Below are 24,358 nucleotides of genomic sequence, written 5' to 3'. Positions count from 1 at the left end.
ACAAACAAAAAATCTACATTTGTTTAAATTGCACTTTCACGACAGAGATTGCACTATAGTACTTGTATGAGGTGAACTGAAAACTACCATTTCTTTTGTTTATCATTTTTACAGTGCAAATATTTGTAATAAAAAAATATACACTTTGATTTCAATTACAACACAGAATACTATATATATGAAAATGTAGAAAAACATCCAAAATATTAAATAAATGTCAATTGGTATTTTATTGTTTAACAGTGCAATTAAAACTGCGATTAATCGCGATTAGTTTTTTTGAGTTAATCATGTCAGTTAACTGCGGTAAATCGACAGCCCTATTTTTTTTAATAGTATAACATTCCACCCTAGCAGCCCAATCATGTTCCCATTAACAGAATGAGATCACAATTTCATGCTTTAATTACTAGATCTAATTTTCCTCATTTCTCTACTATGAAGTTGAAGAAACCACAGTCCTTGCTAGCCCAAATGACAGCAGGGAATAAATCTTGTTGATGTTGTAGAGTACTGGAGCAGGATTTTATTACTGTTTCAGACATGAGATGGCAAGAAGAAAGCAATAATTTTTAATAATTCATTGTGACACAAATGAAAACTGAGTGGGTGCCCAGTATTGAGGACAATTATATTGATTTGAGGTTTAAAGGGAGATTCTTAACTTAAAACATGGTTCATTTAACAAGAGTTAAAAATATTTGCAGATAGTAAACATGTCCATGCCAATTTTTTTAGTTTTATAATCAACTTTTCCTGTTTTAAAAATATTCCTCTCTTTTCCACTGCGATGCAAAAGCCCCACAGAAACAACAAGGAAAGAAGACTACATATTTAATGGGAACAGTGAAAATAACTATATAGAAGATGTCACCCACACAAAGTAAACAAACTGAAAAAATGCTTTTAGATGTTACTGTATTTTTAGAGTGAAGTGCAATTTTTATATTTAGAATGTCCTTTTAGATCAGCACTATTTGGGGATGGAGATGAAAATCAGACTCAGGATTTCTCCAGAAAAAAGCTTACACGTTTTCAAAACTAACTTTGACAGATCTTATACCAGTGATATAAATTCATGTTTAATTATTACTGAAATACAGTGCTTTCATTATATTTACACATTTATAAATAATACCATTAATCACTTCTGAGAATTACTTTTGTCATGTTTTCTAATAATGTCCATAAGATTATCACCTGTTACAAGACTATTCTGTGATTGTTTAACTTTCTGTTGTTCTTTTCTCTTTTGGTCATGAAGATAAGGGGAGTTTAGCAACTGTGGAGGAAGAATCGTGCCTGTTGGTTTTACTCTCTTTACAACATCCCAAAAAAGCTTCTTGCTGTTGTTATTGATAAAAGTAATTGCAGTTCCACTATGACCCAGCCTCCCTGCTCTTCCAACCTGCAAATGAAAACAAAGTTTATTTTAAATTAGCATTAGTAATCTCTCCCCCTTCAAAATAAAAGAAGCCTTCAAAATAAAAGAAGCCTGCTTAAACTCCATTGTGCGATAGTTTAAAAATTATTTTTTGCTGCAGCAATACTGTATATTGGGTGTTCTTACATGAAACTGGATATATAGTAGGGCTGTCAAGTGATTAAAAAATTTAATTACGATTAATCGCACAATTAATTGCACTGTTAAACAGAATACCATTTCTTTAAATATTTTTGGACATTTTCTACATTTTCAAATATATTGATTTCAATTACAACACAGAATACAAAGTGCAGAGTGCTTACTTTATTTTTGATTACAAATATTTGCACTGTAAAAAACAAAAGAAATAGTATTTTTAAATTCATTTAATACAAGTACTGTTGTGCAATCTCTATGATGAAAGTTGAACTTACAAATGTAGAATTATGTACAAAAAAACCTGCATTCAAAAATAAAACCATGTAAAACTTTAGAGCCTACAAGTCCAATCAGTCCTACTTCTTGTTCAGCCAATTGCTCAGACAAACACGTTTGTAATCAAGAAGCTGGGAGCATTATCTTCTGCAAATGTAAACAATGTCACCTGAAAGTGAGAACAGGCATTTGCATGGCACTGTTCTAACTAGTGTCGCAAGGTATTTACATGCCAGAGGCACTAAAGATTTGTATGTCCTTTCATGCTTCAACCACCATTCCATGGGACATGCCTCCATGCTGATGACAGGTTCTGCTTGATAACCATCCATAGCAGTGTAGACCAACGCGTGCTCATTTTCATCATCGCGAGTCAGATGCCACCAGCAGAAGGTTGATTTTGTTGGTGGTTTGGGTTCTGTAGTTTCCGCATCAGAGTGTTGCTCTTTTAAGACTTCTGAAAGCATGCTCCACACCTCATCCCTCTCAGATTTTGGAAGGCATTTCAGATTCTTAAATCTTGGGTCGAGTGCTGTAGCTATCTTTAGAAATTTCACATTGATATCTTTGTATTTTGTCAAGTTTGCAGGGAAAACGTTCTTAAAACAAACAACATGTACTGGGTCATCATCCGAGACTGCTATAACATGAAATATATGGCAGAATGCGGGTAAAACAGCAGGAAACATACAATTCTGCCACAAGGAGTTCAGTCACAAATTTAATTAATGCATTATTTTTTTAACGAGCATCATCAGCGTGGAAGCATGTCCTCTGGAAAGATGGTCGAAGCATGAAGAGGGATATGAATCTTTAACGCATCTGGCACATAAATATCTTGCGACACTAGCTACAACAGTGCCATGTGAATGCCTGGTCTCACTTTCAGGTGACATTGTAATTAAGAAGTGGGCAGCATTATTTCCCGTAAATGTAAACAAACTTATTTCTCTTAGCGATTGGTTGAACAAGAAGTAGGACTGAGTGGACTTATAGACTCTAAAGTTTTACATTGTTTTGTTTTTGAGTAGTTATGTAACAAAAACACCTACATTTGTAATTTGCACTTTCATGATAAAGAGATTGCACTACAGTCCTTGTATGAGGTGAATTGAAAAATACTATTTATTTTGTTTATCATTTTTGCAATGCAAATATTTGTAATAAAGATAATATAAAGTGAGCACTGTACACTTTGTATTCTGTGTTGTAACTGAAATAGATATATTTGAAAATGTAGAAAAACATCAAAAATATTGAAGTTGGTATTTTATTGTTTAACAGTGTGATTAATCGCAATTAATTTTTTTGAGTTAATCACAAGTTAACTGCAATTAATTGACAGCCCTAATACATAGTATTGTCATAGGCAAGTCAGTACTCTGAATGCTCTACTAGCTCTCAGTTGTTCCTTTAGAGTAGTGAAGTCTAATAGGTTGGAACTAAGCAAAACATCAAATATTGCTATACCGATAAGCAGAGTTCCCATTCATTATTTCATTGACATTTCATTTTTTTCCAACAAAAAATGAAAGGAGATGTTTAATATACACATATGCTTCAAAAAGGTATAGGAATAGACATACTCCTTCACACTGAGGTGGAGAGGGAGAGCTATACAAACACCATTGGCAAAGAGGCATTATTTTTTAGCGTTTCTCCATTAATTCAGACTGAAGGTTTGGTGTTTCTTGCATAGGATGGAGGAGAGATTCTTCAGGATTCCCTTCTTCCTCCCCTCCTAAAGGGAACTTTTCCGGAGGTACGTCCATCCCTATGCGTGCATCTTTCAATTCAGATCATGCATGGTCTTGTTTTATTTTTCCAACAATGTTTTAGCAAATAACTCATGTAGTGTTTAAGATACACATATCTCTTTACCTGATGTACGTATTCATCCATGCTTGAGGGCATATCAAAATTTACTACCAGTTTGACATTGACAAGATCAAGCCCTCGCCCAAGGACTCCAGTGCTTACTACAACTTCATATTTTTCCTGAAATAATCCCTGAGGGGTCGGAAACAAAATAAATTATAATTACTTTCTATGTATGCTTTTTTTCCTTGCAATTCCCTTTTTGAGACCTGCTGTAGAAGGGCAAGATACAGTTGGTTCAAATAAAGGGCAGTGTCATAATTTGCACAACAGTCTATTCTGCTGCTGAAAAAAGAAGAAAAATAAATAGTGCCCTACTGCAGTGGTTCTCAAACTTGGGCCGCCGCTCGTTCAGGGAAAGCCCCTGGCGGTCCGAGCCAGTTTGTTTACCTGCCACGTCCGCAGGTTCGGCAGATCGCAGCTCCCACTGGCCGTGGTTCGCTGCTCCAGGCCAATGGGGGCTGCAGGAAGCGGCGCGGGCCGAGGGATGTGCTGGCCGCCCTTCCTGCAGCCCCCATTGACAGGTAAACAAACCAGCTCGGCCCGCCAGGGGCTTTCCCTGAACAAGCGGCAGCCCAAGTTTGAGAACCATTGCCCTACTGTACTCTTGATTTATGTAGCACACACAGAAATAAAATTTTGTGATTCACTAAGTCCTGCTTAAAATGATACAAAACAGCAATTCAGCAAGGCACAAAAACAGTCACAGACTAATGTTCAAGTCAATTCCCATTTAAAATAAATAACAATAATCTATAAAGTAATCTAGAGTATTTAAAATAGCCGCTTTCTTGAAGTATTAGTAGAAATACAATCTGTGCTTTCATTTCAGTTTTCCATAAACTCTAGCATTCATTGTGAAAACTCAGTAATACAAGACAGATGTAAGTACTATCATTATGCATTTCCTTCACCCCAAAGAACAATATTCTGCCTGGAGTTTAATAAAAAACAAACATTAAATCCAGTGGCATCTGGAATTGCATTAGTCAGAAGCTTTTATATAAGTGACAGACCACGACAAGATGCCTACTTTACTAACTCATTAAAACTAAATTATCTTTTTAAAAATAAGATGGAATGTTTCATAGTGACATGGAGATCTCTATTTTAGTAAGTACAAACCTGCAATATATTTGTTCTTTCAGATTGTGATTTATCAGAATGCATGGATATGCATTGTAATCCTGTGATTTTATGAACAGCATCACTCAGAAGATCTGCTCCTAGCTTGCAGTCCACAAATACCAACACTGGAGGTTTGAAGAGTTTCTTATCCTGTAAAATTAAAATAGTTGTGTAAAACCTACTGTATCAGCATAGTTTATTGCTGGTCAATCACAGCTGTTTATTTACAGTTGCTCATTTTCTCTTCAGTAGATTTTATACATTAGATTGAAACAAGCATATTTATTAAAAAAAAAAAAAATCCTCCCAAACTCCTAATAAAATAGGACAAGATTTAAGCCCTAATTCTGCAAATACTTGCACACGTGTGTAATTTTACTCATGAGTCAAATTAAACACATGCATATGGGTTTGTAAAATCAGGTCCCTAGTTTGCCTTGACACAACTTCAAAAATAATCTTTTTGAAGTTGTGTTTTAAATACAAAAATGGTGACTTTTTAAAATGTGAAATAGATCTGAGGTTCACTTAAATGCATATATCAATCTCTTACACAACTGCAGCTAAGATTACTTCAGAATGCTCATAAAATAAACCTAGAATTACTGTGAGGATTAAGACCCACTGTTTTTGGGGGGTTTTTTTGGGGGGGGGGATGAAGGGGGGTGTTTTATTTATTATTTTCTGGGGAAGTTTCAGTAGAGTTAGTTCAAAAGGAATAATCTAGCCCCCTCATCAATCTTTTTAATGGCATTTTAAATGACAAAGTACCCTCATGTCTTTTTGTTTTATTAGGGAACCCCCAGGTAGACATTCTTGAACATGGTGGGGTAGATAAACTTACTTTCCATTACTGCTCTTGCTTTCCTCACACATATTTGAACTAGATAGGCAAGAGCTAAATTAAACTCAATTAATTAAACTTTATTCACTACAAGCATAGACATAATTTGCTAAATAAAACACTATACTAACATGTAATATTTCAAATAGTTTTTTCTTTTTAGATGGTTCTTCTACCCACAAGATAATCTGGCGAACATTGGAACATGGCAGATTCTTTTCTCCAATGGTTATTCTCACAGGATTCTGCAGAAGTTGATTTGCCAGCTGCTCAATGCCAGCTGGTATTGTGGCTGAAACCAATATGGTCTGACGATCACTGGAGGTGTTTTCCAAAATATCCAGCACTTGTTGCTGGAAGCCCATCTTTAACATGGTATCAGCCTAAATGAAAATATTAATTTAAGACAGTATGATTTTTTCCTAATAATTTTAAGTATAGCATACAAAAAGACACAGGAAAGCTCTGACGATCATGCACTATTCTTTAATTGACAATCAACACTAGTGTAGCGACATTGTCACCACATTAAAATCAGTTCTGATTTGGGTAGTCAGAAGAAAAGCTATGAAGAGGAATAGACACTGTTATTCTGTTAACACTCGTGGGTCGTTGTGGCAGAGCTTGCGCTCCTATCAGTCATGTAAACTGACAGATGACTACAGCCACTCAAGCATCTTTTACATAACACTACATTCACTTTTTAACCCTCAGAAGTATAAACTATATTTTAATGAACATTGTGTGTTTAGTTGACGATCCACCACCTCGCCTGGGACTCCAATTAAACCATTTATTAGACACTATGGCCCTAATCAAGTAAAGCACTCAATCACGTGCTTAACTTTAAAGCATATGCAAAATTCCGAGGAAGTCAGTGGGACTACACACAAGCTTAAAGTTAAGCACTTGCATAAGTGCTTTGCTAGATCAGGACCTATATTAGGCAGCCACTTGTTATTTAACAGTCAGAAATATGAGAGCTCTAACAGTGGCTATTATCATTATATTTAGATAACACTCATTTCTAATTGCAGTATTTAACTTTATATGAACTTACTTCATCCACGACTACAATTTTAATATCATGGAGCTGAACAGCGCTTTGTTTTAAAATATCTAAGAGTCTTCCGGGTGTTGCTATTATAACCTATCAGAAAAAATCAAAACATTAGAAAAGCAAGCTAATATGAGTTAAAGCTATATGAAAACTGTATTCAGTCCTTGAAAAATAATATGTTTGACATTAGCACTTGCAAGCATTGGAGGACAAGCTTTCGTTTTTTGTTTTTAGTAGAGACAGAAAACAGTGGGTGACTATCACGGGTAAGTTACAGTTACAGCACATTTGTACTAATTATCTATATTTGTGTAAATTATTCAAGCTCAGATGCAAAGAGACTTGAAATTCCTGTACATGATTCTCCAAAGTTGTGTGTATCTGAAAACAAATGGAACAAATTAGCCCTCTGAAGATACCTGGAATTTATGAATGTCTGCAGTGTGTTCCGTGCCAGAAAAATCTAAATCCTAAAGTCAAGGAACTAATGTGTTTCCTGTTGTAAATTATAATTCCTCACCTAAGTAAGTGGCAAATTGTACCCTTTGAAAGCAGCAAAAATATAAAGACGAGAAATCATTTTGAAATCTTATTCTTTATATGTAAAATTCAGAAGGATACATATAAATGTTTCATATCTGTAAAGAAATTTATATTACTACTAGGGCTGTCAAGCGATTAAAAAAATTAATCGTAATTACTCGCACTGTTACAATAACAGAATACCATTTATTTAAATATTTTGGATGTTTTCTACATTTTCAAATATATTAATTTCAATTACAACACAAAATACTAAGTATACAGTGCTCACTTTATATTTATTTTTATTACAAATATTTGCACTGTAAAAATAAAAAATATATTTCAATTCACCTAATACAAGTACTGTAGTGCAATCTCTTTATAATGAAAGTTGAACTTACGAATGTAGAATTATGTACAAAAAATGTTTTATTTTTGAATGCAGTTAATGTAAAACTTTAGAACCTACAAGTCCACTCAGTCCTACTTCAGACAAACACTCAGACAAACAAGTTTGGTTACAATTTTCAGGAGATAATGCTGCCCACATCTTGTTTACGTCACCTGAAAGTGAGAACAGGCGTTCGCATAGCACTGTTGTATCTGGTATCGCAAGATATTTACGTGCCAGGTGTGCTAAAAATTCATATGTCCCTTCATGCTTCAACCACCATTCCAGAAGACATGCATCCATGCTGATCACGGGGTCTGCTTGATAACGATCCAAAGCAGAGCAGACCGACGTATGTTCATTTTCATCATCTGAGTCAGATACCACCAACAGAAGGTTGATTTTCTTTTTCTGGTAGTTCGGGTTCTGTAGTTTCTGCATCTGAGTGTTGCTCTTTTAAGACATCTAAAAGCATTCTCCACACCTCGTCCCTCTCAGATTTTGGAAGGCACTTCAGATTCTTAAACTTTGTGTCGAGTGCTATATCTATCCTTATAAATCTCACATTGGTACCTTCTTTGCGTTTTGTCAACTCTGCTGCGAATGTGTTCTTAAAACGAACGTGCTGGGTCATCATCCGAGACTCATGTAATATATGGCAGAATGTGGGTAAAACAGAAAAGGAGACATACTCTTCTCCCCCAAGAAGTTCAGTCACAAATTTAATTAATGCATTATTTTTTTAATGAGCATCATCAGCATGGAAGCATGTCCTCTGGAATGGTGGCTGAAGCATGAAGGGACATATGACTGTTTAGCATTTCTGGCATGTAAATACCTTGCAATGCCAGCTACAAAAGTGCCATGCAAATGCCTGCTCTCACTTTCAGGTGACATTGTAAATAAGAAGCAGTCAGCAGTATCTCCTGTAAATGTAAACAAACTTGTTTGTCTTAGCAATTGGCTGAACAAGAAGTAGGACTGAGTGTACTTGTAGGGTGTAAAGTTTTACATTGTTTTGTTTTTGAGTGCAGTTATTTAACAAAAAAAATCTAAATTTGTAAATTACACTTTCACGATAAAGACTGCGCTACAGTACTTGTATGAGGTGAATTGAAAAATACTACTGATTTTGTTTATCATTTTACAATGCAAATATTTGTAATCAAAATAATAATATAAAGTGAGCACTTTACGATTTGTATTCTGTGTTGTAATAGAAATCAATATATTTGAAAATGTAGAAAAACTTCCAAAAATATTTAATACATTTCAATTGGTATTCTATTGTTTAACAGTGTGATTAATCGCAATTTTTTTAATCGTGGTTAATTTTTTTGAGTTAATAGCGTGAGTTAACTGCGATTAATTGACAGCCCTAGTTACTATAAAAATTCAGGAGCTAATCTTTACTGCTAAGGGTCTAGATTCACTGTGTAGAGATAGGGTGCCCAACCTACAGCCCACCAGAGCATTTCATAAGGCCAACAGCCTGCTTCAACACAATATACTAACAGCCGATTCATTAGTGTTTTGTATTCTTTACTGTTTTTTTTTTTTTACCATTTTCTGTAATTCTGATACATTTTTATACACTGATTTCTTTGTTTTTAAATAGACAATACTGTACATAGAAACAACCCATCTAAATATATACAAAACCAGCTGAACTTAAAATATAAATCAATACAGGCGACTATAAATCTGATTAAAATATGTAGAATCTGTTTGGCCCACACAAGGTTGTGGCTTAGATTTATATGGCCCTCCTGTGTAATGATGTAAAAACCTTTGACTTGAATGTGTGCGTAAGTCATCATTTTTTATTTTCTACACATACCATAAAAACATCTTTCTTCAAGGGACTCTCTTTCACACAATAGTTCTTACCTTAACAGTTTGTTTCAGACGATGAAGTTGGGGTGGCAGTGGTAAACCTCCTACAAGAAGAACTGTTCTCATGTTTGGCAGACCAATCATCAGCTCTTTAGCTTGTCTCTCTATCTGAATTGCTAACTCTCTCGTTGGTGTCAGAATAAGTGCAGATGGAGTTTTAGTCTAAAAAGGAAAAAAAAATACTTCTATCCACCATAGAATTTTCATTCTTAGGTGAAAACCTAACATAAATCTTTCTATAGTGACATAGTTATGTAGTGCAGTCATTTTGATCTAATTAGCTAGTAAACAGCCTACTAAAATCATTCATGAAGCCAACTCTAATATTCAACTGAAAGATAAATAATTCTAATTGACATTTAGGTCCCTTTACACTGCTCTGGCAGTGAGTGCAATGTAATGTATACCAACTTCAAAGCTCCTTTACGTGCCAGAGCAGTGTAAAGGGCCTTTAGGGTATGTCTACTCAGCAAAGAATAATCTCCGGCTGGTCCATGTCAGGCTTGAGGGGTTCAGGCTTCAGGGTTGTTTCATGGCTGTGTAGACTTCTGGGTTTGGGCTGGAGCAAAGTGTGTGTGTGGAAGGGGAGGTCCCAGAGCTCGGGCTCCAGCCTGGAAGCCTACACAGCAATGAAACAGCCCCACAAGCCTGAGTCGGCTGGCATGGGCCAGCCATGGGTTTTTCTTTGCTGAGTAGACCTTTAGTGTCAATGAGAATCAGGCCCAGAATTTTCAAAGCAATTCAGTGCATTTTCTTTTTATAAAGAAAATACTAAAACAGGCAGACACCTATGTGATTTATAATGCCTTTTATTTATTTTTGTCAGGTAACAAATGCATCACTTCTAGCTGTTTTCTGAATCAAAGAATCCTTTAACTACTTTTCTCAATACTGAACTGGATACTAAAGACAGGATGCAGGCTAAGCCTTAAAACAGGAAAATAGAAAATTCTCTTAGATGTGTCATTATTCCCCTGCCAGCATTAAGAGATAACTGAACCGGGAATTAACCAAGAAGTAGAATTAACTTGATCATAATTTGTATATCCATTATAATATGCTGAAACTGTAATTTAATTTAGTCTACTGTATAAATAATACATCTATACAGCTGTGAAACTAGAAAGATCACAACTGTCTAGGCCTGAAAATAATATTTATCTAGCTTGTTTTCCCCAACATTACAATAACAAGGACTTGTTTACCAAGAAAATAGATTTCTCTTTTTGTAGACTATTGTTTATTCAAACGGTTGTTACTCATTTAAAAAAAGATGAAGAAGAAGAGTGGATTTACAAATCCTTGGAAGACTATATTGCCCTACTTAATTCTAGAATCCAAAAGCCTGTATATATTGACACATTCAATAAATAAGTTAAAAAAATACTCTGTTAACACTACTACAATCATAGGGCTTTGTCTACATGGTGCATAAGTCCCCACTAATGAATAACGCATTAACGGGACCATGCTGGCACGCACTAAAAGTTCCCTAGTGTGTACTAATGTATTCAAAAACACTCCCATTTTTACATTAACGTGCACGAGGGAACTTGTAGCACCAGCAGGGTCCACACAGGCCAGTCAGTGCACAACACTAAATTTACACCCTCATTGGTGTGGACTAACGCGCCATGTAGACAAGCCCTAAAGCCCAGAATTACAAGTGAGCAGCAGGGCTCAGATGTAATTAGTTAACATTTCTGGTTTTATCTACACATAGGGTACAGGGATCATCCATCCCTTCCCTGCCTTCCCCGCAAGACAGACAGATCAGAAGTGGAGCCATTCTATGGCCTGGACTAGTCTCTGGGCTACAGTAGTTATTGTGTGTGCTGGGCTACCCCTCTCTGTGGAGTAACTGGGAAAAAAAACACTTAACTGGCACAGTCACTGAATTATCAGGCTCAATTCTGCCCCTTGGCAGCCACAAAAAGAATTTCCACAGCTGTGCAAACCTACTGTGCAGATTCTCAGCATCTTGTCCCTTCTGAACAGCAGCAGAAAAGGTTACTCACTTTGTGCAGTAACTGCAGTTCTTCAAGATGTGAATCCCTATGGGTTCTCCACTTCAGGTGTACATGCACCTCTCAAACCCTCCATCTGAAATTTTCAGTTTGCAGTGTCCTTTTGCACAATGCATGCACTATGCCTACTCAGGTCAGACACCAAAGCAACATAGGAGTGTGCGGGTGAACCATCCTCAGTTCCTTTTCCACCCAGATGTCCCATAGAGAACAGCCTGAAGCAGAGGGAAAAAGAGGGTGGGTAGTGGAGCAACCATAGGGGGACACAAGTCGAAGAACCGCAGTTAAGGCACAAAGTGAATAACCTCTTCTTCTTCAAGTGATGTCCCTATGGGTACTCCACTTCAGATGACTTCTGAGCAGTATTCCTAGAGGGAGGAAGAAGCTTTGGAATTGAGTCTAGAACTGAAGATAGTACTGCAGTATCAAGTGCTTCATCAGATCTGCTGGCATCGATTAAAGCATAATGTTTCAAAAACGTTTGTACTGGGGCCCATATAGTGACCCTACATATCTCAGATACTGGCACATTCTTAAGTAATGCTGTAGATGTTGCTTGTGAACTGGTCGAATGTGCTATCACTCTTGGGAGGGGGGGGGGGGGGAGATGAACGCCTGCAGCAGCATAGTAAGTGATGATTAAATCCAAATATCCATCTCAATAAACTCTAAGCAGAGATTGTGGACCCCTGGGATCTATCCATGGAGGAGATGAAGTGTCTAGGTGACTTTCAAAATTGCTTAGTCCTATCTAAATAGAAAGCCAATGCCCTTTGAACATCCAAGGTATAAAAACAGAGCGCTATGAGACTGGAAAAAACACAGTTAGATGACTGGATTGGTGAAGGTGGAATTCAGATGGAATCTTAGGTAAGAATTTAGTGTGTGGACTTAAAGACACTTTGTCCTTAAAGATATATGGGGGAGGGAGGGGGATCTGCCATCAAGATGCCAATCTCCCCAACCCTATGGACTGACCATGATGGCTAGTAAAAAAAGACTGTCTTCATAGATAAATGGAGCAGAGAGCCGGTTGCCATAGATTCAGATAGAGGTCTCATAAGGTAACCAAGTACCAAGTTGAGGTTCCAGGTTGGGGTGGGGTCTCTAATTTGAGGGTAGAGATTCCCCAAAACCTTAATAAACCTAGTCAATATCAAGGGAGCAAAAATGAAGAATACTTTTAACAAAGGATGAAAGGCTGATGAACCTTAATCAAACTAACTGATAACCCCTATTTCTTCAGATGCAACAGGTAATGCAGGATGGCACAGATTCTGGTAGGAAGCAGCAACATCACCACCAATGGAAGAAACTCTTCCATTTCTGCAGGTAAGTAGTACAAGTTGACCTCTTTCTACTGTTCCGTAACATCTGTTATACCTCTTGTACCTGTTGTATTTCCATAGACCAGAAGGATTCTAACTCTGTGAACCATTGAGGAACCACACCCTGAGTCAGAGAATTGCTAGGTTAGGATGAAGCACATGGCCCACACTCAATGAAAGGAGATGAGGAGTGGACAGGAGCTTGAGCTGCATTTGGACACAGATGAAGCAGGTAAGAGTACCAAGCCTGTCTCAGCCATGTCAGCACTATATGGATAACTTTGGCCCTCTCCTGTCTGATTTTGCTCATCACCCTTAGTATCAGCAGTGTTGTGGGAAAGGCATAGAACAGACCCTTCTTACAAGACAGAAAAGAGGTGTCCCCCAAGGATTGATGGCCCAGACCTCCTCTTGAGCACAGAAGAAGGCACCCTTCCTGTTTCTGGAGGTGGCGAAGAGATCCCCAGCAGTCCCCATTTTTTGAATATGTTTTGGAGAACTTGTGCATTTTGCTCCCATTCATAGTCTTGAGAGCAGTACCAACATCATCAGCTGTGTTGTTCTGAATACCTGGGAAATAGACTGCTGAAATTTGGGTCTGATGAGCTATGCACCAGTTCCATAGTTTCATGGCCTTGGCACACAGAAGGAGGATCCTGTTCCTTCCTGCTCATTGAAACAGAACATGCAGGATACGTTGTCCGTCATGACCCTGATTGATTTACCCCTGTCATAAATATAAAGGGAAGGGTAACAACCTTTATGTATGCAGTAACATAAATCCCTCCTGGCCAGAGGTATAGAATCACTTACCTGTAAGGGGTTAATTAGTTCAATTAACCTAGTTGGCACCTGACCAGAAGGACCAATGGGGGAAAGAAGATACTTTCAAATCTGGGGCAGGGAAGGTTTTGTTTGTGCTCTCTTTGTGTGTGCCCTCTCGGGACAAAGAGAGAGACCAAGCAGGTAACTCAGCTCCTAAAAAGATCCTGAACTGATACATCTAAAAATTACAGAAATTGTAAGTAATAGCAAGGAAATGCGTTAGATTATCTTTTGTTTTAGCTTGTGAATTGTCCCTATGCTTAGAGGGAGGTTTATTCCTGTTTTTGTAACTTTGAAGTTGAGCCTAGAGGGGAATCCTCTGTGTTTTAAATCTTTTTATTTACCCTGTAAAGTTATCTTTCATCCTGATTTTGCAGGTGTGATTCTTTTACTTTTTTTTTTTTTTTTTAAATAAAATTCTTCTTTTAAGAACCTGTTTGATTTTCAGTGTCCTAAAAACCAGGGATTTGGTCTGTGCTCACTTTGTTAACCTATCGGTTGGTATATTATTCTTTAGCCCCCCCCCCCCCCCCCCCCGGAAAGAGGGTGAAGGGGCTTGGGGGGATATTTTGGGGCAGATAGGGCTCCAAGCGGCCCCTCCCTGAATGTTTGTTTAAATCACTTGGTGGTGGCAGCAATACTGTCCAAGGACAAGGAAAGGAATTTGTGCCTTGGGGAAGTTTTTAACCTAAGCTGGTGGAATATAAGCTATGAGGGGCTTTCATGCAGGTCCCCACATCTGTACCTCAGAGTTCAGAGTAGGGAGGGAACCCTGACAACCCCAATGAGGGGTAGGAAATGAAGACAAGCGTTCCTGACAGCCCTAAGCACCAACAGATTGATGTGGAGACTGGTTTCTTGAGTTGCCCATCTTCCCTGGGCTGTGAGGATATTGAGGTGGGCTCCCCATCCCAACAGTGATCCATCTGTTATTAAAGTCACAATGGAGCTGAGCAACAGAAAGGAATCCCTGAAAAGACACTGAGTTGATCCTTCCACCAGTGTAGGGACTTCCTCCCCTGTCTGTCCAACGTGTCTGACTGGAAAATGGATCATTCTGAGCCAACCCTGGAAGCAGTGGAGGTGTAGCCCTGCATGATTGGTCAAAGGTACAAGTTGTCATGTGCCCCAGGAGCTGAAGACAGATCCTTATTGTAGTCTAAGGGCTGCACTGAATTGCCCATACCAGAACTGCCAAAGTTACGAATCTGTCTAAGGGAAGGTAGTCCCTGGCTGCCAACAAGTCCAAATACACCTCTATAAACTGGATCTTCTGTACAGGGGTTAAAGTGGATTTTTTTACATTCCGTTTCAGGCTAAACTGCAGGGGTTAACATGGGACAGAGCAAGGGCTGTCTGAGTGGAAGACAGCACTGCTTCGTAGGAGCTGCCCTTGAGTAATCAGTCATCAAGGTATGGGAAAACTATAATCGCTTCTTGTCAGGGGTAAGTCGCCACTGCTGCCACTGCTCTTTTGTCCAAAGAGATCCAGTGCCTTTGTCTAAGGTCTTTGTCTTACAGGGTAGATTTAGAGAAGTACTGTCTATCATGCTCATTTACTCCCTGCACATCACCACCGGGGAGTTAGGTGGAGTATCGGAGAACAAAAGGTCAGAATCCTTAAGGTGAACATAATACTTCTTATCTACCTATTTACATGTGGTCAGAACAGTGGCAGGTGTCTGCCATACAGTCTTAGATGGATCTAGGAGTATCTCGTTAATGGGTAACACCACCCTGGAGGTTGTGTGGACGAAAGGATATCCAACAATTTGTGCGTGAATCCTTGACTTCAAGAGAAATTTGCTAACTAGAAATTTATGACTTCTTGAAATTGCTGAAAATCTCTGGCAATGGATGGTGGTGGAGGTATAACCATCTCATCCAGAGAAGAGGATGAAATAAGTGTTTGAGGAGTGTTCTCTTTATCTGCCCTGGATTCCTGGTCTTCAAACGTCTCTTTGTGTGTGGGGGGGGGAAAGGGGGGGCGCCTCATTGGGGAGGAGAGCTGTGCAACTCTAGCCTCCCTATGAGACAGTATATGTGGTCCGACAAATTGCTGCCAATAAGCATCCCAGGGGTCCCAGTGTGGCTGCTAGGGGGGCCCATATGGAAGTTGGAGTGGCATGCAGGGTTGGTTCCATCACCCTTGATAATGAGAAGAATCTTCCCTGTGACTGTCAGAAGGGGGGAGAGGAGAAAACAATCCTCTCACTTCTTATCTAGCTAACTATAACTATACTAATTAATCAATCAACTATAGAAAAAGAGAAAAGACGAAGCATGCTCGAGGCAGACACACTAAGGCCAAGGCGGTTGAGAAGGAACTGAAGGCAGTTTGCTCGTACTCACCTGTATGGACTTGGTGTCCAGCATAAGGAGGCATAAGGCACATGTGCAGGCTGAAAGCACATTACTAACTGAAAATCTCTGCTTGAGAGGCACATGCTGCTGAAGTGGAGCACCCATAGGGATACTACTCGAAGAACTATAGTGATTCTGCTGCACTTTGGATCATCCAACCCTAACCTGCCACCAATTACTTGAAAAAGTAAAGCCATTTCCCTCCCACCCATAATAGACAATAATTGTTATCCTAAAAATTAACGAGTTAGAGAGACAAACTAAAGTTTTTCAGATGTCACAAGCAAAATCAAAAGGATATAAATAAGCCATTGTGTATTAAAGGGGGAAAAAAAGAAAACCTCCTAAGTTATAGAGACACTTTGATTTAAACCCACCAAAAAAAAAATTCAACGTTCAAATGACAATCTGGACTGAAAAGTCACCACACTGTATCCTGAAACTGAAGCACAGAATACACCTCTACCTCGATACAACACTGTCCTCGGGAGCCAAAAAATCTTACCGCATTATAGGTGAAACCGCGTTATATTGAACTTGCTTTGATCCACCGGAGTGCGCAGCCCCATCCCCCCGGAGCACTGCTTTACCTCGTAATATCCGAATTCGTGTTATATCGGGTCATGTTATATCGAGGTAGAGGTGTAGTATGCAAGATCACCCATAGCTTGAAAACTTGCCATATGAAATGTAAGCACTTACTTCAGATGGTATTGTCAAAGATTAAGATAAACTACAAAGCAAAAATGAAAACTGAGTTAAGTATTCAAGTATGCACTGATGAGCCCCTTTTGATGAGGTTGAGGGGAGCAGTCAGCACAGAAATAAGTTTTACCTAACCTTTAAAAATTATTTTACCCTCTCCTCTGGATATTTGCTGGTTGGCTGAAGACACTGCAGCCTGAATTCATCTGTGAAATCACATGAATACCAGGAATGTCTTTACAGCCCTCATAGTATTTGTGATGTCACAGAATGATGCATGCTGGGATATTAGCAACTAACTCCTAAGTTACTGGGAGTACTACATAATTATTGGGAGAAAAAAACACCAAAAAAGTGTCCTTTCAATAGGTTACTTTTTGTGAACAAAAGTAAACTGCAAGTACATTAATGTCAATGAACAGACTATATTTCCTGCCCACCCAACTAGAAAAATATTTACAATATTAGGGGGGAAAACTCTTTAAAAAAAAATAAACTACTGAGCTTCAATACAATAACTGCCATTTTTAATTACATTGAGAACTCTGGACTCATTAAGCATCTCACCTCTTTCTGAATATATACATAAACTTTAATTACCTCTTCCAAAGCTTTAATAATAACTGGAAGCAGGAAGGCTGCAGTTTTTCCTGAGCCTGTGTCTGCACTGGCCACGATATCCCTTCCCAAAAGTCCAACAGGAATCATCTGCATCTGGATAGGGGTTGGAACTTCATAGCCTGAATTCTTTAAATTATAGTTTAAAGTTTCAGGAAAACCACAGTGTTCAAACTCTATAATAGGTCTTGTAACTCCTTTGCCCTGGACAACAATACCTAACTGCAATTTAAGGTTCTTGATCTGGTCATCTTGCAGGCTTAAAATAAAGGAATGTTCTTTATAGGTATAAAGGGTGACAGGCAAAAGAGTTTCTGGTTTTGATTCTACTTTCACAAGACTGTCAGAGTTTAACCCTTCTTTTTCTTGAGCTTGTAAAAGATGTTTGGCTTTACATTCCAAACTACAAACATCTTCATCTGTTTTATCACAAATATATTCACCATAACGACCACAAACAACACATATAGGTTCTCCAGGTTCTGCCCAGCGCTGGGATTTGCTGAAAGATTTAATGGGTTCTACAGAGGAGCTGTCTTCATCAACATTTTGGTTGTCACTTCCCAAAGATTCATCAGCAAAGGGGAAGTCTGAATCTGGAAAAGTTTGTAGCTCTGTGCATTCTTGTACTGCTTTATATAAATTACATCCTGAAGCAGACGCATCTTTTATAGTTGGCTTAACATCTCTTAAGTCTGTGGCCTCCACTAATGAGGGTTCTCCAGAAGACAACTTTTTTATTTTTGCTGTACAGCTTAGGTCATCATCAGCATTCCTCTTGACTTTAAGAGACCTTGGAACAAACATGCTTCAATATTCTGTGAAGAAAATAATTACAATTATTAAAAGGTATTTTAATGTGGCCTGGGGGAAAAGCTGCAGAGAAGAGCTAGTCAGAGACTCCAGCTGGTAGCCAAAGCAGGGACTGCTGCACTGCAGCAGGGAAGCAAGGGGTAAAATAGGGTCCAGCCAGGGTCACCCCTCCAAGTACACAGAAATGTGGAGGGGAGACCCCTGACCCCAACTCCGGGGGTGTTAGGGCCCACATGTGCCTTCCCCCACCATGTGGCCTTGGACAAAAAATACAGAGAGCAGCCAGCCCAAGATTCCAGCCAGTAGGAGAAGTCAAGCCAAAGCATGGACTTTTAGACATTCAGAGAATTTTCTGCAGTTTTGACTGGACTTTCTCTGCCCTGTGCTGATTGACTGTTTGCTCCAACCCTCTCTGTCACCTTCCTTCCTAGTTTCGTCACCTCAGTTTCACTCAACACCTGGACTTCTGACCCTCTTGACCCCTGTCCTGTCTACCACTTCCCTTTTCTTTCCATTTAGCTTATCCCCTCCTAAGTAAATCCACTCAAAAGATGTGTGTGTGTATATACACACATGTATATGTAAATACTAAATGTATATACACACACACACACACACACACACACACACAGAGTTCATGCCGTTTGTTTATTATACCTCTTCTCCCATCTTTGTCTATTTAGGGTTTGTCTTGTCTATTTAGATTGTATGCTCTTCAGAGTGGAGACTTTGTATAATACAACGGGACCCCACTCTTGGTTGGCCCTTAGGCTCCACTATAATAAACATGGTTAATAATAATCATCATGGTTTATTTTTACCATGAAACATTACAATCAGTGAAATGTGTTTTCAAGGCAAGAGACTGAATCAACACTGATAAGTACCTAGTAGTTAATTAACAGTTGTTTTGGCTCATAGAGCACATCTCAAGGCCTTTGGGACCCTCACACAATGACAGCATCTTCCCTTTCTCTAAACAATATTTAAAATGTTTATGCTCATCTAGACATCATCTAGACTTTCACTGTTGAAAGTTTCACCTTGAGTGTAGTATCACTTCTTGTTTCAGCCATCCTGCCATCTTCTTTACTTATCCCTTCCAAAGCCTGACCCCACGCACGTCGAGGTCTAAGTTCCCTCTAAGCTGTGCAGCCATGCAGCAGGCTATCAAGGGCCACGCAGACAGGGAGAGGCGCCTCTCCCCCAGTCCCAGCCCCGGAGCTGCCAGGGCAGGGAGAGGCACTCTCCACTGGCCCTGGGCTGCTGTGGCAAGAGAGGGCTGTGGGGAGTCCTCTCTGCCCGCCGCAGCCCCGGGGAAGCCTGCACCCCAACCCTCTCATCCCCAGCCCCACCCCAGAGCCTGCACGCCCAGCCGGAGCCCTCACCCCCCCCCAAACCCTAACCCTCTGCCCTAGCCCTGAGCCTCCTCCCGCACTCCAAACCCCTCATCTACACCCCAAACCCCTCATCCCCAGCCCCAACCCAGAGCCTGTACCCCCCAACCAGAGCCCTCATCCCCTCCACACACACCCCAACCCTCTGCCCTAGCTCTGAGCCCCCTACACACTCTGAACCCCTCAGCCCCACCCCGACACCCCACCTCCATATTGGTGCACATAACAAAATTCATTCCACATATGGATATAAAAAATTAGAGGGAACGTTGGTCGAGGTGCCTACCATGAATCTCACACTTTTCATCTCATTTGTCACCTTCATCCTAATATTCTCCCCTTCCATCTCTATCTCATGTTTCCACCTTCTTTTATCTCATTTTCTTCCCATCACCTTTTTATACTCTCTCGCCAGCCCCCTTCAGCCTTCCTAGATAGCCCACATAATCCTTTGAAATCATTTACTAATTTTAGCTCTTAATGTGTGTAAAAAATTTAAATAAAAAGTATCTCACAATCTTTGAGATTCACGTGCAGGCCAACAAAATAATACAGTAAGTTATGGTTAACCTCATCCTACCTTCCCTGACCTTCCCCACCCCACTATTTCTTGCCTTCCAACTTGTGCTGTGCTTAGCTCCAATCCTGCATATACATCTGATTGACCAGGCCCTTACCCACCACCTCACCGCCCTGAAGTCCAAGTGACATCAACTAGATTCCTTTGCAGGACACAGGGCTCAGATTGCAAGTTTCCTGGAGAAAGAACTGTTTCTTACGCATTTGTAAAGCACCTAGTATACTTTGAGTGCTGCATAAGTAAAAGTATATTTCTGGGCTACAAAATAGTTTGTTGTACAGTAGCACAGATACACTGTTGGTCAAATTGAGACAATTTTGTGAATATTATATTTATAACTAAAAAAATAACTTAATTGGAAATGAGACATCACCCAGGTTTAACTTTAACACAGTTGTCCAGTCCAGTGTCTATGGAAAATCATCATCATCAGGATGGCAAATTCCAAAAGGAACACAGATTCCTTGCAAATCGAGCGCCACCCAGACTGATCTCTGGCAAGGTGCTTAAGGTAGTCTGATTATATATTCAGTTTATCTCTGTGATCCTCTTGAGGAGCACCAAGGGTTGTGAGACATCACACCACAACCTACGTACAGCAGTTTTGTCTGGGCCTACTGTGGATCAGCTCCATGAAGCCACCAGCCTCTAACAACACAAACACTACTTTCTAGGCCCCAGTCCCCACCGTACTGGTTAGTGATAAATACAAACCAACCCGAGCCCAATAAGCATTCCCTGTAGCAGCCAGTTCCTTATTCACTGAACACTCCCAGAAATACCAGACCTGTTGTTCCAAAAGGAACAGTATACAACAGCTTGTAAGATTCAGCTCAGGATCACCACTTTGCCTGCCACCACAGCACTTAGGTATATTTATAGTGAAAACAAAGATACATTTCTTATCAAAGAATAGAGATTCAATTGATAGTGAATAAAAATATTAGAAACAAATGGTTAAATATAAAACAAAATCATAATAATCTGTTGGTTAAGTTTGGTTTCTAGAAAGTGTAACCTCCGGTCTAAAGAAGTTTCTCTTACTGAAAGTTTCTCTCACTCATCCAGCATTTTCAATCAAGACTGGTTGAGAACACTTTGTCATGAAGCAAACTCGCTGTCCATTTTCTTCCTCAATGAAGGGTGATAGGCTGTCTTCTTTGTCCCCCAAATAGAGCAAACCATGATGTGCACTTCAAGATAGGGATCTCCGTCCTCCTCCCACCCTCACTTTTTTTTCCATCCTGTTGGTTTCTTTCTTTGAAGTTCCCATAATATTTCATTTGCATTTGGTTCTGACTGGTAAGTGGCAACTCCTTGTGAACTGTACAATACTTAATGTACATTTAAGCAGCCAGATAGACAAGAAATGTTTATCTGACAGAAAACCCATTTTTCACCTTTGCTAGTGACCAGTTCATAGATAGAGACATTAAGAACTTCAGTATATATACACATAACTCCTTACATAGTTTCTGTACAGACATTTCACAATAATATTGATGATCAGAGTGATACAGGATTTTATTAGAGACATAACATGACACTCTTCTGGTGAGCTAGAATGTAAACTGTAAGATTCCTTTAGAACAGCATTACAATATTATCCAAGGAGTGCATTGATATTTTCAGTAGTTAATAATGGCATATAGGACTGGTCAACATTTTAAGGTCACAATTGTTTTTCAGTCAAAAGTTGGATTTTCAAGCCAATGACATTTTTCAGGAAGTGTCTGCTTTCTGTAGAAACTTTCGCTTTTTTGTCAAAAAAACATATATACAAAAAAATCCAAATATTTTGATTTGGATCTCCTGCTGTGGTGCCTCATGGGACCTGTAGTTCAGTTTCCTCAGCTCTCCATTCTCCTCTAAGGGCTGGGCTCCCCACTCAAAGTGCATCTTCCACCTGCCGCTCCAGCTGCCTGACACACACACACACCCCACCCTGTGGAGAGGCCACACCTCCAGCTGTCAGCCTCCCTCTTAGGCAGCAGACTTCCAGGAAAACCCATACATACACCCCGGACCCTGCGACCCTCACTTCTGCACTGCTGCTGGTGGAGTCACTAGCTTTAGAGCTGGGCGCCTGGCCAGCAGCCTTCCTCTCTGGCTACCCAGCACTGAAGGCAGCACACTTGTCAGCAGCAGGGCAGAAGTAAGGGGAGCAATCCCATGACACCCGCCCAATCCCATGACATCACACACACAATAGCTTTGCAACCATCCCATCCTGAAGCCTTTTAGGTCAGGACTCCTATAGTTACAACACTGAAATTTCAGATGTAAATATCTGAAAACATGAAATGGACTAATTTTAAAAATCCCTGGCAGTGAAATTGACCAAAATGGACAGTGAATTTGGAAGGGTCCTAAACTATAATGACAAAGTGCTTCTATCACAGACACAACTTAAACTTGCAAAACTGAGCTTTTGCCAACCATCCCAGACCCCACACGCTCCAAAATAAACCTACCGTGGAGCTTATACCAGCATACCTATGTCAATCAAGGATCACACCCCTGGCCTAGCTATGCCAACAGAAGAAGTTTGCCGTGGAGACACGGTTCTGGACACAGAAATGGTGGGGCAGCGCAGTTAGGGCTGGTCCACACTAACCCCCCAGTTCGAACTAAGATACGCAACTTCAGCTACGTGAATAACGTAGCTGAAGTCGAAGTATCTTAGTTCGAACTACAAGGTACTTACCGCGGGTCCACACGCGTCAGGCAGGCTCCCCCGTCGACTCCACGTACTCCTCTCGCGGAGCAGGAGTACCGGTGTCGACGGCGAGCACTTCTGGGATCGATTTATCGCGCCTAGACAAGACACGATAAATCAATCCCAGAAGATCGATTGCTTACCGCCAAACCCGGAGGTAAGTATAGACGTACCCTTAGAAGCTCGGGCTTGATCTACACTAGTAACTCGCCTGTCTAGATAACACCACTTATGGGGTGGGATTTTCTTTTTGCGACATTTCTATACCGGCAAAAGCCCTAGTGGCGTGACAATGGCAAAGAAGCCACCTGCCGAAAAGCTACTCTGGCCAGGGAGTGAAACCAGTCTGGCAGAAGCGCTCGCTTGCTGTGTAGCCATGGGGCAAACCCCGGCTAGTGTGGACAAGGCCTCAGCCCAGCCCTACATTCTCCCCGGGGACACAGGAGGGGTTTGAGCACGCTCAGCCATCCCGCCTCTCCGGGGCCAACCGGCGCAGGGTCTCGTCCATACCGCTCTGCACGGCAAGGTGGATGCAGGCCCCGCCCGGGGGACCCCGCACTGCAGACACTCACCCGCCCGTCCCCCAACAAGGAACCCCCGGCGCTGCGCAGCTCCCCGCCGCCTGCCTCGCCGCAGACGGGACCCACAGCCCCGCCGGCGCCGCTGCTTTGGAGCTAGCGCGCTCCCGCGGGGGCGAGGAGTTGCTGGGTAACGTAACTTACCGGTACCTCCCCGCCATGCGCCTCGCCACCGGCCCGAACTTCCCTTAGAAAATGGCGACACCACAAGCAGCGAGAAAATCGAGTGCCGAGGCAGCGAGCAACCAGGCTAGGCCGGCTCTCAAGCCCGGCGCGGGCGGCGACGGGAACCAGAGTGCACGCGCTGGAGCAGCGAATCACAGAGGGCGGGGAGGAGTGGGCTGCCGTGGGCGGGAAAGGAGAGCCTGGGGATGGAGAGGGACGAGATCGAATAGGACGGGGGGAGAAGAGGGACACCCTGACAGGGCCTGAGGACAGAGGGTGGGGGCGAAGGGGGACGAGTCTGGGTGGAACAGGCAGCAAAGCCAAGAGGGGACAATGCGCGGGGGGGTTTCTGCCCCTGACGGGAAATGCAAGAATCAAAATGTCAAAAAGCAGAGCGCTTAGGGAACGGGACACGGCGACGCCCAACGCCGAGGTCACGCCCCCAGAAAGCAAGGCGATTAAACAGACAGCGGGCTCAATTGCAGCACACGACGCAGAAGGGGAAAAGAGAGTGGACGGGCAGGTGGCGGTTGTGCAGCAGAGCTGTAGTTACAGTGGAGGAGGCAGCTCCCGCAGTCTCAGCCCTTCTTCGTCGGCCCTTCTAACTTTCTGAAGAAAAGCATCTTGTGCCTGAAATTTCTCCTTGGTCTCCATCT

At 40.9% G+C, this 24,358-nt stretch overlaps 1 protein-coding gene across 4 annotated transcripts; it reads right to left on the bottom strand.

Annotated features, from left to right (window-relative positions):
- Window positions 1-1,028: 1,028 nt before the first annotated feature.
- Window positions 1,029-23,785, bottom strand: DDX59 (DEAD-box helicase 59). 4 transcript variants are annotated; one of them, XM_065409176.1, is made up of 8 exons: window positions 23,682-23,785; window positions 17,433-18,268; window positions 9,578-9,745; window positions 6,772-6,861; window positions 5,843-6,094; window positions 4,865-5,017; window positions 3,743-3,871; window positions 1,029-1,408 (listed from the first exon to the last, which is right to left on the bottom strand). In XM_065409176.1, the coding sequence occupies exons 2-8, from the start codon at window positions 18,255-18,257 to the stop codon at window positions 1,145-1,147; spliced, it is 1,881 nt and encodes a 626-aa protein (XP_065265248.1). In that variant the 5' UTR covers window positions 18,258-18,268; window positions 23,682-23,785; the 3' UTR covers window positions 1,029-1,144. The 4 variants fall into 4 exon arrangements, with proteins under 4 accessions (XP_065265248.1, XP_065265249.1, XP_065265250.1 ...); XM_065409177.1 differs by lacking the exon at window positions 23,682-23,785 and adding an exon at window positions 22,948-23,017; XM_065409178.1 differs by lacking the exon at window positions 3,743-3,871.
- Between the last annotated feature and the right edge of the window lie 573 nt (window positions 23,786-24,358).

The sequence above is a fragment of the Emys orbicularis genome, chromosome 8 (assembly GCF_028017835.1).
Source record: "Emys orbicularis isolate rEmyOrb1 chromosome 8, rEmyOrb1.hap1, whole genome shotgun sequence".
Lineage (NCBI taxonomy): Eukaryota > Metazoa > Chordata > Testudines > Emydidae > Emys > Emys orbicularis.
Note: the sequence above shows the minus strand (reverse complement) of the source record. Positions and strands in the feature narration are given on the sequence as shown.